Genomic DNA, 15625 nt, shown 5'->3' with positions numbered 1-15625 from the left:
CTTGCATTTCAGAAATATGCAGACTTCATGTCTCCTGCAAATTACCTCACCGCCTTGAGATCCTAATGATATAGGGTGGGATACAAATGTTTTAAATAAATAAAAAAATGAAATAAATAATGCCTTTTGGTTTCGCTTCTCTAAACACTGATAATGAGCAGAGGGAGGGGGGAGGGAACAAGTGTGGTTGAGTAACTGAAAATTCCACCGCCTAATCCTAGGACACATTTTATCAGGGGATCCAATCACTGTGTTTTGGGAGAGGGCAAGGATGGGACAGTGAGATGAACATTCTTCCAATGCTACCAGGCTTCACTATGAAAAAAACTCTAAAATGGATTTCAATCATCATAATCCCCCCTGTCCCCTCCACCTATTCTTCTAAAACTTTTCAGGTTTCCTCCCTGAGACACCTCTATGATATCTGCCTTTTTCATGCAAATTGCCCCCAAAATCAGGGAGGGTGGAAGGGTGGAGCAAATCATGCCCTGCTCCAAACAAATTTGAGGACTCCCCTTCCACATAAACCACTGTACTTATTAGTCTGCAACTTTGCAGGTTTCTTACTTAGAGACACCTCTAGACTGACTGTCATTTTCAGAAGAATGGTCTACAAGGAACATAGGGGATAAGCATGTGCTCTTTTGGAGACCCCCAAAGTGTCAAGGCTGCTCTTGGAAGAAACTTGGCTGCACATATCATTCTGAAATTTGGAAGGATTGATTCCCTCAGAAGAGGCAATTAGCCCTGCAATTTTCATCCCATTCTGCCAAGAAACAGAAAAGTTATCAGCAGTTCCTTAAAAAGAAAAACCTAAATAAAATATAAAGGTTTGTAGCACAAAAATGCTACTCCTATTCTTCTGACATTTGCCAGACACAATCCCCTTGCAAAGGACTAATTTTTCCTGCAACAATCATCTAATTCTGACCAAGAAAAAAAGTTATAGTTATTTTTCCCCCACAATAGTCAACAGGAAGCCCAAAGCCTTGGATTTCTGGATCTTGACTCAGGTTTGGTACTGAGTGAAAGCAGACAGATCCTGAATTGGTCTGAGCTACATCGGCCCATTTTCTGAAGTGTCAAATTGGCATCCTCTAGCGCTTATCTATAAGCATCTTTCTGACCTTTATTCTCCTGCACTTCCCTTCAGAAGATGGATTATATGATCAAGGAGAGTCTGCATACAGATAAAAACAGTACAGTCAATCACAGTCCTTTCCTGCTTTGTCCAAGGCTCAGTCCTGGTTTACTATGTTAACTGAGTTTCTTGAAAAGTTATAATCTGACCAGGCCCCTATATTTGCTAATAGGTATATAGTGCTTTTAGTTTTACTGTAAACTAGGCTCCTCAAAACATATCTATTTTTCGTCTAGTGCTGTCACATCATCTTTGCTTACCTTGTAGTGTTGAAGAGTCCAAATATCACTGGGTTTTTGTTATCACGAGTCTGGAGCAAAAAGACATCCTCTGCAAAGGGGAAACGTGATGGTATTTAAATATTAATTAACCATTCCTATTTATTATTTTATTTATTTATTGAATTTATATCCCTATTTCTGAATGGATATAAATAGGGATATAAATAACAGCTTTGGTGACTTTTGCTTCCCACTTTATGCTTCCCAGCAAGGAAACAGTTCTACACTCTTAATTCTGTAGGCTTACTGCTGATGCTTCGGGCAGTTTGGTCACCACGATAAACCACGGTTTATCATGATGGGAACAAGTCACAGCTAGCCTTGGGCTCACACATTCCTCCCTCTGCAATTCTGGCTGGGCTGTGAGGAGGAGATCAAGAGCTTTCACTTCTAATTTTGATTAACTGCAGTTTAGCATTATGTCTGAACCTTAAACTGTGGTTAATCTCAACTATAGTTTGTCGAAACAACCCAGCTTCATATCCCGTGGTTTGAAGTTGTCTTATTGCAAACAAACCAGTTAGGATTAATCACAGTTTGCTAGGTTCAGATGAAACAGCAAGCTGTGCTTAATCAGAAATGGAAGCGAAAGCTTCTGACCTCGTCCTTGTGGCCATGCCAGAGGAAGAGAGGGAAAGGGGTAGTGCGCAAGCTGGAAATTCACAGCGGCTTATTCCTGTCATGATAAACCATGGTTTATTGTAGCATCTGGCCTAGCTCATTAGGGAGCTACCAGTGATAGCAAACACTTATTTATTTAATTTATTAATCGCCCATCTGGCTGGTCACCCAGCCACTCTGGGCTATGTACAACAAGAACAATTTAAAACAATAAAATACTACATTAAAAACATCACATTTCTAAAAATACCCTAACCTACCCCAAATGCCTGCCTGAACAACCATGTTTTCAGTGTGTGGTGGAAGCTCATTAAAGAGGGGGCATGGCAGAGTTCCCTGAGGAGGGAGTTCCACAGAGTGGGGGCCACCACAGAGAAGGCCCTCTCCCTTGTCCTCACCAGCCTAGCTGTCCTGGCTGATGGGACAGAGAGAAGGCCATCCGAGGCTGATCTGGTTGAGCATCCTGTCTGGTGTTACTGGAGGCACTCCTTGAGGTAGGCTGGGCCGAACCGTATAGGGTTTTAAAGGACAAAACCAACACCTTGAATTTGGCCCGGAAAAGAACTGGTAACCAGTGCAACTCCTTCAGCACTGGAGTGATGTGATCTCGCTGGTGGCTGCCTTTAATCAGGCGAGCCACCGCATTCTGTACCAGCTGCGGCTTCCGAGCTGTCTTCAAGGATAACCCCACGTAGAGCGCATTACAGTAGTCTAGATGAGAGGAGACCAGGGCATGTACTACCAATGGGAGCAGATGGTCGGGAAGGTAGGGGCGCAGCCGCCGTATCAGATGGAGTTGGTACAGCGCTGTCCGGCTCACAGCTGACACCTGAGTCTCCATGGACAGCTGGGAGTCTAAAATGACCCCCAGGCTGCGGACCTGGTCTTTCAAGGGTAGCCATACCCCATTCAACACCAGGTCAACATCCCCCAACCTCCTCTTGTCTCCCACCAAAAGTACCTCGGTCTTGTCAGGGTTCAGCTTCAGCTTATTCCTCCCCATCCAGCCACTCACTGTCTCCAGACATTTGGACAGGGATTCTACGGCCAACCTTGGTGAAGATTTAAATGAGAGGTAGAGCAGTGTGTCATCCGCATATTGATGACACCGCACCCCAAACCTCCTGATGATAGCCCCCAGCGGCTTCAATAGATGTTAAATAGCATCAGGGAGAGGATGGAACCCTGTGGCACCCCACAAGTGAGTGGCCACAGGTCCGAAACCTCCTCTCCCAGTGCTACCCTCTGGTACCTGCCAGAGAGGAAGGACTGGAACCACCACAATATGGTGTCTCCAATGCCCAACCCCTCCAGGTGGTCCAGGAGGATACCGTGGTCAATGGTATCAAAAGCCGCTGAGAGATCGAGGAGAACAAGGAAGGAGCATTTGCCCCTATCCAGAAGCCTCCTCATATCATCCACCAAGGCGACCAAGGCCGTTTCTGTCCCATGCCCAGGCCTGAAGCCCTACTGAAATGGATCTAGATAGTCAGCTTCTTCCAAGTGTGCCTTCAACTGCATTATGCATAGCTGTGAACTGGATGAGGTCTTTATTTTGGAGGTTATATATTTAACCTATTCAGAAGTATGTAACTCACCTAACTCATCAAAATGTGTGTCAATGCCATTCATCCCTGGCACAGAGCAGATCAATCTGGTTTTGAGGAAAGTGGTCCATTTATTCACCAGCATCCGTCGTCCACCCATATCATTCTGGAGAGCAAGGAACAAGAAACTGAACGTATGCATGGGGTCAAGTTAGAAGACATGTTGTGTCATGGGAGATCCATGAATAAAGCCTGCTGCATTATTAACAGCTAGGGGAAGGGAAAATTTGGATCAAGACTTTGGAGCTGGGAGGAAAGGGCTTTAACCCATTCCAAAGTGCAATTTTTCTCTTCAGAACTGATCCATACCCTCCTATTTGCCCCACTGGGAAAAACACATCATTACCCCATGGGTGAGTGCATGTTTTTTTCCCCTGTGGGGCAGATAACTTGGGGGTGATTTTAATCTCCCCAGTGCTACAGTCCTAATCTGATCAGACTTGTTGAGGAGTGGAGGGGGATGTGGCAGCTATTAACACTTTAAAATTCAAAGAGTATCTTATTCACGGATCTCTTCATCACATCTAATTTGGTCCAAAGATGTCTGGAACAAACGCGTATATTGATTTAGCAGCTTACTGTGTCAGATATTCACACAATATATCACACATTGGGAGGCAATGTCCCACAATATTATCGCGAAGTGTAGCTTCAGCCAGCCCTTCTTTCCTATCACATCTGCCTATTGCAGGGACACCTATCGCAACTCCCCATGGTGTGGGAAGGAGATGCGGAAATTCTTCTTCAGACATGACAGAGAAGCATGGGGAAATGGAGGCAAATGAACTTTGGGTTTCCCTGCCCACCATCACATCCAAAATAGATCACGGACACAACAGCTCATGTTGCATTGATGCTCCCATCGACACAACAGAATCACCATGTTAGGCCACTTGAAACTGCTTTCATGTGGCAACTCCTCCACCCATCTGCCATAATGTGTAGAATGGTTTATTCCATCTCTCAACACGGTTACATGGAGAGTTACCCTGCAATCAGGGTTGGGGTTGGACTCGATGGCCTTGTAGGCCCCTTCCAACCCTACTATTCTATGATCAGCAACCAGAACGTTAGTGGTTGGTGGGAGATTCCATATGATCAGGCTGATCTGCATGGCAAGAGGTACATCATTACGACCCTTGCACAGAATGGTCCTCACACAAAAGCCGTTTCAAGTGGTGATTGTCACATATCAGCCAGTCCTAAGATACTATATCTCAGCCAGTTATTCTTCACTGAATAATAGGTTGAGAATGGGATCTCAGGACTGATCTCTGAAACCATACATCACTTATAAAGGTTATGTTACTCTTCCAGAGCCCACATGCTACCCAGATTACACAGAGCTATGAACATTCTCATTAAAAGCTGTAGTTTGGTAAGTATTTTTTAATTAAAACCATGACTACATCTAGTCTTTATTGTCCATATATTATTAATCCCTTTAAACTGATTACTCAGTTTTGGCAAGTCAGTGAGCCAAATATGTCAGCCAGCTACATTCTTTGTTTTATTAATCACCATAGCATTACCTCAGTGAGATTAGGAGATAACCCTCACATTTGTTTATTTCAAAACCCAATTACTTTGCTGAACTCATTCTGAAGCACACGGTCTGGGCGTACTAAGTTTAAAGTCTATACTTGTGGGGTTTGGTAATGCAGGTAACACTAAGGAACAGAAAAGGCTTCCACTTTTACAAATGTTCCTCTAGAATTTTATAAAAGGCGTTGTTTGGCTGGAAAATATCTACCACATCTACCAACTGCCTTCCTTTCTTAAGGGAGCAAAGAGATGTAGAAGTGCTAGCCTTGCGTTCCGTCCTCTTCAGAGGGCATCTTTCCTCTCCAGAGCTGAGCTCTGAGAATCAAAGAACATGTTATGTTGATCGTGTAGCGAGTCACTGAGCCTGCTAGGTTTATTTACTCTCATGCAAGCATGTGTGGCCCCAATTCATATTGGGACCACTGTGCTCTGGGAGGGGAGGATTAAACCTTCCCTCTACCCACTCATTTCCCCCCTGCAAAAAAAAATTCCACCCCCCTGCATGGGCAGTTGTTAAAAAAAGAAAGATCATCTTTTTTTAACTCCCATGCAGGCTGGGTGTAGTTTCAAGGAAAAAGCGGGTGGGAGATGGTTTAATCTTCCCCTCCTGCAGTGTGGTGGCCCCAATATGAATCAGGGCCACACACTCTTACACAAGAGTAAATCAGCCTAGTAAGCATACCTACACAGTGTGTGATTAATTTGTTCTTTGGCCCTTGAATGACCACTTCTGCAAGTTTGCACCAGAAATTGGCTGTGGATCATGCCAACCGCATAGCAGCCAAGGTATCACCAAGAACCTTTAAAAAGTTTCATTACACACACACACACACCTATCTATCTCAGGTGGAGAAGTGAGCTGTAAATGTATTCCATTAAAAAAATAAAGACAATAAATGGAAGACGGGGCAAAACTGATTGAACCGGTCCGGAACCTTGATTTGTCGGTATGCACATCTGTCATAAAATTGTGAAGCCTGGAGCAAGCTGGTCTTGCACCATGGCTGAGGGACCTGGCTCTCATTTATACATTTCTATCTCTCTTTGCCACCATCCACATCAGGAGTGGACAACTTGTGGTGCTCAACATGTTTTGGCCTACAACTCCCATCATCATCATTATTGGGCAGAAAACAACAGAATGAAATTTAACAGGGATAAATGCCAGGTTCTGCGCCTAGGAAAAAGAAACCAAATGCACAGTTACAAGATGGGGGATACGTGGCTCAACAACGCTACAAGCGAGAAGGATCTGGGAACTGTCGATCACAAGCTGAATATGAGCCAACAATGTGATGTGGCTGCAAAAAAGGCAAATGCTCTTTTGGGCTGCATTAATGGAAGCATAGCTTCAAATCCTGGGAAGTACTAGTTCCCATCTACTCAGCACTTTAAGAAGGATGCAGACAAGCTGGAGAGGGTTCAGAGGATGGCAACAAAGTTGATCAGCGGACTGGAAACAAAGCCCTATGAAGAGAGACTGAAAGAACTGGGCATGTTTGGCCTTGAGAGGAGAAGACTGAGGGGAGACAGGATAGCGCTCTTCAAGGACTTGAAAGGCTGTCACAGAGAGGAAGGCCAGGATCTCTTCTCGATCATCCCAGAGTGCAGGACACGGAATAATGGGCTCAAGTGACAGGAAGCCAGATTCCAGCTGAACATCAGGAGAAACTTCCTGACTGTTAGAGCAATACGACAACGGAACCAATTACCCAGGGAGGTGGTGGGTTCTCCCACCCTGGAGGCATTCAAGATGAGGCTGGACAGCCATCTGTCAGGGATGCTCTGACTTGGATTCCTTCACTGAGCAGGGGGTTGGACTCAATGGTCTTATAGGCCCCTTCCAACCCTACTATCCTATGATTCTATGATTATTTATTACATTTCTATACTGCCCCATAGCTGAAGTTTTCTGGGAAGTTTACAAAGATTAAAAACCATTAAATACATTATACAAAGTGTAATAATATTTACATAAAAATATATAAAATGAATTGTTGTAAAGTGCCCAGAAAGGTCCAGCTATGGGATAGTATAGAAAACAAATTATTATTATTATTATTATTATTATTATTATTATTAATATAAACAGACAGTACACACACAGGCAACATATATCTAAAAACTATTTTAAACAATAAACTATAAGACAAATCCAGGCCCTGATTAAAACTCATCACATGTGGCCAAATCGCTGAGAGAAGAGAAAGGTCTTAACCTGGCACTGTTGGCGCCAGATGGGCCTCATTGAGATCATTCCATAAATAGGGGGCCACCACTGAGAAGGGCTTCTCCCTTGTTGCTGCCTTCCGAGATTCCCTCGGAGGAGGCACCTGGAGGAGGGCCTTAGATCTGAACGTGGTGTACGGGTAGGTTGATGCCTTACCATTGGCTATGCTGGCTACTGCTGATGGGAATTGTAGGACAAAACATCCGGAGAGCCACAAGTCGCCCACCCCTGATCAACGCAAAGAGGCTGTGATTAATCCTAATTGGATTTTAACCTGACTGTTACTGTGAACATAATGGCTGTCTTTCACCCTTCAGATTAATCCCGTTGAATTCATTTAACAATGCCATACAGTTCCACAGGGGAAAACAGCAAAATATATGAGACTAACAGCCTCAACCTATGCATGTTCACCCAGATGTATCTCCCATCAAGTTTAATGAGACTTTCTTCTGGTGATTTAGATGTAAGGTTGGCTACAATCACTTGGGAGCAAGTCCCATTTAATCTCAGTGGCGCTTGCGTTTGAGTAAACAGGCATGGAATAAGGTTGCAAAGTACCCTTATGTGAAAGCAGGTTCCACTCAAGCAAATTGGACTTTCTTCTGAGAAAAACATGATTAAGATTGGGCTTTAAAAACCTTCCAAACCAAGCGAGGCTCTTTGGTTTCTTCTGTTAGGCTTAACACTGAGATGCTGTCATTTTATTTCCCCCCCAACAGAGGCTCCGGGTGAAATTTGGGAATGGGATTAAGATAAGGAGCAAACCCAAATGTTGCATGCAGCCCTTCACTCAATTGGCTGTTTTCTTTTCATAGCCCCTTCCCTTGGTTCCTTTTATGTTTCCCCTCATGTTTTATTTTATGTCACTCAATATGGAATGAGCTCTACAATCCATATCTGAGCTATGCCAGAACCACAGTTAGGTGGGTGGCCACAGCCATGTCAGCTGATGTTTTGACTCTTTGATATGAAGTCTGGGGTTAAAGTCAGGATTCAGGCTTGGATTTTTGAAAATATCTTCTTGGTTTGGTTCTCATTTTATGTTTAGCTTTCCCCAACCTGAAGGCTCCAAAGCTGCAGAACAAAAAGAAGGAGCGTATTGTAAGTAAAAGGGTTGTCGTCAAAGGCTTTCTTACCACACACACTCTTCCCACTCTGGAATAGATGGCATGAGCTCCTGTCTCCGCCTCTAATGCTTTCTCAGTAAAGAAGAAGTACAGCTTGTTATCTTCCTGATCTTCATTGTCAGGAATCATATAGGAGCTAACAAATTTAGGTTCTTAGAGAGTGAGAGAGAGAGAGAGAGAGAGAGAGATCAAATTTATTCAAGATACTCCAAGGGTAAGCACACAAATGTAATGCACACCCATATGTATTAATTCAACTTGCTCAGTTTTCAGTTCAGAAATTATGAAATGATCCAAGCCTAGGATGATGCAGGCGCCTGACTCAGTCTGGGCATCTGACGGACTCCCCTTCTGGTCACGCTTCCGGGTTGCGCCCGCCCAGCTGCCGCCCCCCGCTTGCGCTCCCCCACGCTCACCGAACCGCCGTCACCTACCCTGAGCCGTCCTCGAGCTCCAGTCATTCCCGCTGTCGGGAAATGGGCCATTTACACCTGTAATATTATGCAGATGGGGCCTTTATGGCTGCTATGTGCGCAATGTTAGATTTACAGACGTTCCCGAAGAGACATTTTTTTCGCAAAATGGTGACTGTGGGAACGAAGGGCACACGAGGACGGCTCAGGGGTAAGTGAGGGTGGCTCAGCGAGAGTGGGGTGGGGCGCGCATGAACTGATCTGGGGTACACAAGGAGGGGCAGCAGCTTGGTGGGTGCCTGGGGGACCCGGATGGGGGGGCGTCCGTCCATCCTTATCTGAGCCAGACTTGGTTACTGACTACGCTAGCCATGTGTCCTACTTTACTGAGGCCAGCCCTGTATTTGAAGGGCCATCAGAGGACAGTGCTGTGTTCGAAGGCATCCTCCCTTTGAAGAGCTGTCCAGTCCAAATCCACTTTAAAGAGAAAGAACCCTAAGAAGGGAGAGCAGCAGCAGGGGATCTCAGGATTGATTCTGAGCGTATGGAGAAAGTTAGCAGTTCAGATTCAGAAGGGGAACAGCCAGAACTGGGGGAGGCACCTTTCCCAGCCAGTTCAGATATGATTAGGTGTGTTTCTCAGGATGCTAGCACCCAGTTGGCTGGGCCTGAAGCCCCCCCAATCTCTCCTCCATGAGAATCCAGGAGGAGGAGGGCATGACCTGAGGGATGCTAGACTGCGGTACAGAGCAAAGCGGGAAAAGTTAGCTCAGATGGTCGACCCAGTTCGTGATGCGTGAGGGTCGACATAGGGGAGCATCACTGGATGGGAGGGGCTCCCCTCCCGAAGTTATTCTAGCCAGCAAGTCCCTGTTCAAATGGCTAGCAACATCGTAGTTCCCATTTGGATTCCCTGCTGTTATTCCTTTGTAGCCTGAGAGTCTTCGGGGATTTGCATCTGTAATGAACCTGTTGGTACTGAATTAAAGGCATGAGACTGAAGCCCCCGGAGACAGCTCACCTGGTCACGTCCTTTCCCCATGATGGTGAGATACATTGCATTTTATTTAAATTCTAGCAATTATTTCTAAATGCGCATCTCTATATATGAATGAGCATATTCAAATGTGATGCAAATCGATGTCCTCTTTTGTCCTCTTTTTGGGCGATGTGTGAGTAGCCACCCCAGTACTGATGGGGCAATATATGACTTGTGGGCCACGGGTCACAATTCAAGATCTTTTTGAAATCCTGAATGCCGCAGTATTCTTATACCTGTTCTAGGTTTATTTTCTAGTCTACATGTGTATCATGAGTAATGGAACGAAGTAGAAAGACTTAGGATCAAAAGGGGTATCAACTGGGAAACAGAACAGGAAGTCTTGGGACAGGAAATCTCAGGGGCAGGAACTACTCCCATACTGCCGCTCACTAAGGACAGACTCCTGTGTGGACAGGTTGAACTGAATAGAAGATCTTTCCCCCCAAACCTAAAGCCTGCAGGTCCTTTTTGTTCATGTAGTAACAAGTTGCACAATTCAGTGTGACGCTCCTGCTAGAGGGCAGCAGAGCAATGAAATGGAAGGCCTAATTAATTGTGTGTGTGGAGGGGAATCACAGGTTAACAGTGGCCCTATTTATGTCTAAATCAGAAGTGAACATCACTGAGTTCAATGGGACTTCAGCGAAACAAAGTTGGGGACAAGGCTGAGGGAAAGACCATTTTTGCCTTCAATTACTGGGTAAATCCCATGAATTCTGGGCTGAACCCGTTTTTCTACAGCTCTACCTTAAGTACAAACACACAAACATTTGCAATACAGATTTGTCGTAAACAAGAAGCCATCGTAAACAGCATGGCTATAACCACTACCAAGATCTCTAGAGAAACAAAAAGACAAACTTTAAAAACGGTTTCATGTGAGTGAAATTTTCTCTGAACATATGGAGAATATCAGTTTTGAAAATATTTGTGTAGCTCCAACATACATATCAATTTTTTTTTCATATGTACACAAAAAAAACTAAGATCTTTTTCCAATTTTGCTCTCTGGGGTTCATTTGTTTTAATTTGTATTAGTCTAAACTTGGCATGGAGTTGATGCAACCATCTGTGGCTCTATACAAAGCAGGAATCAGAGCCACTGAGCTGTGCTTATTTGGCGCAGGGTGTAAGAGCTAGATGCTGTGTTAATATAGGGATGTGCAGGTTGAAAGCATTTTGTTCCTTTTGTTGCTAAATCAGAACCATGTGAAAACTCTGGTTTGACTTTGCTATGATAAACCAAACACCGAGGTTTACCCTTGGGAAAGCTCTGGATTATCTCTCTACATCAAGGAATTGTAGGGACAATCCTTTGACTACCAGTATATGGCACCACCAATGTACATGATGCTTACAACTTAAACAAAAATGTCAGAGCCCTGCCTGAGGACAGCACAAATTAAAGTTTTATAGTAGGAAGTGGAGGAAAGTGAGAAAACCTAGTTACATATGTTAGTGTCCCCATTTGTGTTGCATTTCTGTGTGTGTGTGGGGAGGCCAGCCGAGTATGTACGTGTTAAGCAAGGGCTTCTTGGAAAAGATCTTATGTGTTTGTTTCTTTGTTTGTTACATGCATATCCTGCCTTTCCTCCGAGGAGCCTAAGGCGGCATATGTGATCCTCCTTTTCCCCATTTTATCTTCACATCAACCTGTGAGGTAGGTTAAGATGAATCCTTGTGGAGGAATTTGAAGGAAGCAGGAGGACACCACGGGGTTGGATCCATGATCTGCTTTCTGTGAGGGGAAAGCGCCCCCTACGCCCAATTTTGGGGGATCCCCCCTGTTCCTCACACCACAGCTCACCCTGTGTATTCAGGGGGCCGTGGGGCCTGCTGTAGGAAGGAGGGGGTGGGGAAGTCCACTTCCACCAATGCACCTGATCCAACATAAATCTGGATCCAACCCATTGTCAACATTCTTGGGATGAATTCTGAGCATAAGGGGCAGCCAAGGCAAGTGATAAGCAGCTATCATTAGTGGCCAAGGAAACTGCCCGGGCCCTTCATGACATTAGGCAGAAGGAAGACTGTATTCAGTGGTGCTTACGCCCAAGTAATCTGAGGAAGTCTTCCACAGCGCACATCCAAAATAGCATGTGGTGCAACGAGAGTTTCAAACAATACCCCTGTCTGGGGGACCTCATACTCATGGCAGAAGAAGTGGTGAGCACTTTCCTCCTCTCCCATGTGGCACGAGAAAGATCACGTGTGGCAGCCATTACACATGGGCCCAATTTGTATGCCGTTCCCATGCCTTTTTATCAGGGACATGTCTGTACATACATACGTTATCTTGCACGTGTGTGGAGACGGGGAATGCCTGCGCATTCTCCGCATACGCTGGATCCTCAGCCAGGAGAGTGTGTAAATCAGCTTAATGGATTATTCAGTTCTTGTCTGGTGTTGTCAGACATTTCTTCCTCTATAGCAGGGGTGGGCAATAAGCCGCCCCCGCTACACCCCGCCCCAGTGTATCTTTTGAAAACACACACACACTGCTTTGACCCTGTTTTGACCCTTTTAGTGTTCCGTAGCTACTACAGAGCACCAAAAGGGTAAAAAATTAACTGGCAAAGTTTGACCCTTTGACACTCTGCCACTGCTCCAGGTGCCATTTTTAACATCCTCACCATCAACACCATCATCCTTGCTGTGGGAGGAGGTGTGGCCCATGCAGGGTGTGGGCTCCAGGAGTAGAAATGGCCCCTGGACCTCCCAAAGTTGTCCACCCCCTGGTTCTACAGAAGTAGCTAACGCTGTAGAAAGGATAGGGGGCATGTGAACGATTGCTATCGACCAGAAACATAACTTCTGTGCTAACTTAAGTGACAAGAAGCGGAAGTCTGAACGGGATGCCCCATGCAGCTATCTGGACTCTGAAGCCAAAGTAATACACGTTTGAAGGCTGTCTCATTGTGGCCCTGGTGATCTTCCAAATACTGACATCTAAGTGGGCAGCAGCGCTTTGGGGTATGGTGCCTACAGAGGACGTTCCATGCAGAATGAGGCGAGCGCGATCTTGTTGCTGAGGCTTTCTGAACTTCACAGCACATCTACTCCAATGGGGGGAAAACATAACATTGCAATTTTTTTATGAGGACTTCTTATGGACGCCTTGTACCTTTCAGCAGACGGTCATCATCTGGTTCGGTCCGGATGTGTGCCATGCGGCCCATTGTGCGGAAGATTGCGGCATCCCTCCCCCAGTAGTCACTGTAGAGCCCAGCAAACAATTCTCCACCTGAAAGCCAGATGCATTCGCAGTAAGTATACAGGACGCCATGTTTACACAACATGCTGTATCATGGAAGATGTATCTGTCAGGGTGGACACTGAGCCCATAGAATCCCAGAGTAGTTCTGATTCTGAGGAAGAGCAGTCGCTCCTGGGAGAGGAGCGCGCTCCTCTTTCCCAGGGCCAACAGCTGACGGAGATTCCTCCCACCAGCATTCCTAGCTTAGATAGCAGTCCAAGGAGTGACAGAGCACGGGAAGCAGACTTGGTGGATGCGCAACGCCGATGCAGAGAGCGGCGCCAGATGGAGGGCGCGGAAATGAGGCGTAGTGCCCGGCTTGCGCGCAAACAACAACTGCGCCCAGAGGATCCAAGGGAAAAGGGGAGGGACTCTCCCTAGTCCTTAAGTTCAGGGGTCTGCCAGTAATTCCCTTTCAAATGGGGACCAACTGTTCCAACTTAGGGCATAGGTACGCTGCTGCTCAGATCTAGTTGCTAACGGTAGAGTTATTAAGTTATAAAAGAAAAATAAAGCTTTAAAAGGAATCCCTTTGTCTGTGTGTGGACTTGGCTACTGGATTAGACTGAGAGAGGCCTCCAAGGAGCCCTTGACAGTATCTGACAAGGCCCAGTTTACACAAACCGCAGAATCAGGTGGGTACAGTTTTACCTGGCCTGTACCACTTCAGGCTGCAGGTGAAGAGGTAAATGCTCCCCTACAACTCCTCACTCCCAAACAACTAAACCCTTTTTGCAGGTAGAAACCTAGCATGTCAGGAAAGGGTTGAACTTTTCCATGGCATGCTAGTTTTCTATGTCCAAATATATTTTTTTCTCATGGAACAGCATTCAGACCCTGGATTGTAGCTGGAAGTGTTACGGTCGAGGAAAAGCTATGCCTACTTGCTTCAGTCTGATGCATGCATAAACCTGGCCTAAAACATGAAGACATTTCATAGTAGTAGGACGAAAACTTACTAGGCAGTGTCCAAGTGATATGAATGGAGACAAGATAGGAATTCAACACATAAACCTCTACTTAAATAAGTTAAATGAAGATTGTTGATAGATCTCTCTTTTAAGAACGGGTTTTTGTAATCAAAGTGTTTTAGATCTATTTGCCACTAGATGGCACCCATACACCACAAAATAACAGAAGGCAAGTTATTAAACATTGGAAAGAAAATTAACTCTTTACTGTTTAAAAACAATCTCAGTGGATATTTTATTATCCGTTTACAAAAATCTGCTTCCCTTCATTCTTTTTTAACTTTAAGCAAAACAAACCAAACCTAGGATTCTTTAAATTAATCATCATAATTATTACAATATTTTCTCAAGGGCTTGCCATTTTTACTTGCTGTTTACACAGAAGTGTGGATTTAATTTCAGTTTAAGGGATGTATTTGAAAATTGATGATGCCGTAATTCTAAATAATGATCCTCGATAGTTTACCAAAATATAGCAGCTATGGCAAGCTCAGAGATCTTTGCTGGTACTAGCCAGTCCATGTGCCGTGAAGCTGCCGAATTTCGTAATTAGTCGACGTGCTGGTCAAAATTTGTCCGATTGTAACGCTCGCCTTTGTAATGAACTTGGATCGCTGTCTTACAAAATCATTATTAATTCTGGAATATATTGTGAGCTTTGGAGCATGTGCAGTCTGCATACTAACTACTGTTTCTGTGCATGTGTTGAGTTGCTTTGTTTAACCTTTTCTCTCAGGAGGAAATATGATGGTGTCACTTTAACCCTTTAGGGAAAGGATATTCAGTATAATGTATACTAGAAATTGTATGGGCGATTTGCTACACATACATGCTTTGTAAAGTTTTTATCCAACTACAAACACTGTGGGCAAAATGAAAGGTATGCATGACTTATGGACATGAATTCCTAAGCTACTTTTTTGAATCTCAGTTGAGTGAAAATTTTAATTTCCCCGAGGAACTTCATATGGGTCAAGAGCCAAAGGGTCTGTATAGAACTCACAATATGTTTTAACTCTTTTAACCTGCTGTTTTATTCTTTCACCATGTTGTTCATCGCTCCAAAACCTTCTGATGTAGAGCAGTATATAAATATTGTAAACAAACAAACAAACAAACAAACAGGGCCTTCCCATGTGGTTGTGTGGTAAGGGGGATTTGAACATTTGCAATGGCATTTTCACTTTGCACACTGAAGTCTCCTTTCTTATGGGAGAGAACCTGCACGCATGAGTGTGCTCTGGGACTACTGCTATGGATTACAGTTGTGCGTACATGAAATAGAGCCTGTAGACTCTCTTTAGTATCAAATCCTCCTGCTAGTTGCAGAAGAGGCTTGCTCTAGGCCAGCCTTCCCCAGCCGGGTGCCCTCCAGATGTTTTGGCCTT

General features: G+C 44.7%; 1 protein-coding gene across 3 annotated transcripts in view; it reads right to left on the bottom strand.

The window, feature by feature from the left end:
* Positions 1-15625, bottom strand: part of SEMA3E (semaphorin 3E) — a 252483-nt gene that overhangs the window by 41844 nt on the left and 195014 nt on the right. For all 3 annotated transcript variants that reach the window (XM_084811194.1, XM_084811195.1, XM_084811196.1), the window contains exons 6-9: positions 13135-13254; positions 8565-8707; positions 3642-3756; positions 1402-1471 (exon numbers count right to left, since the gene is read on the bottom strand). In XM_084811194.1, coding sequence (XP_084667320.1) covers positions 1402-1471; positions 3642-3756; positions 8565-8707; positions 13135-13254 — 448 coding nt within the window. The remainder of the gene's footprint in view (positions 1-1401; positions 1472-3641; positions 3757-8564; positions 8708-13134; positions 13255-15625) is intronic.

Source organism: Heloderma suspectum, chromosome 7 (assembly GCF_057233095.1).
Source record: "Heloderma suspectum isolate Gila_16-S chromosome 7, 16-S_ref, whole genome shotgun sequence".
Classification (NCBI taxonomy): domain Eukaryota; kingdom Metazoa; phylum Chordata; class Lepidosauria; order Squamata; family Helodermatidae; genus Heloderma; species Heloderma suspectum.
The sequence above is the reverse complement of the archived record's forward strand: the minus strand, read 5'-3'. Positions and strand labels throughout refer to the sequence as shown.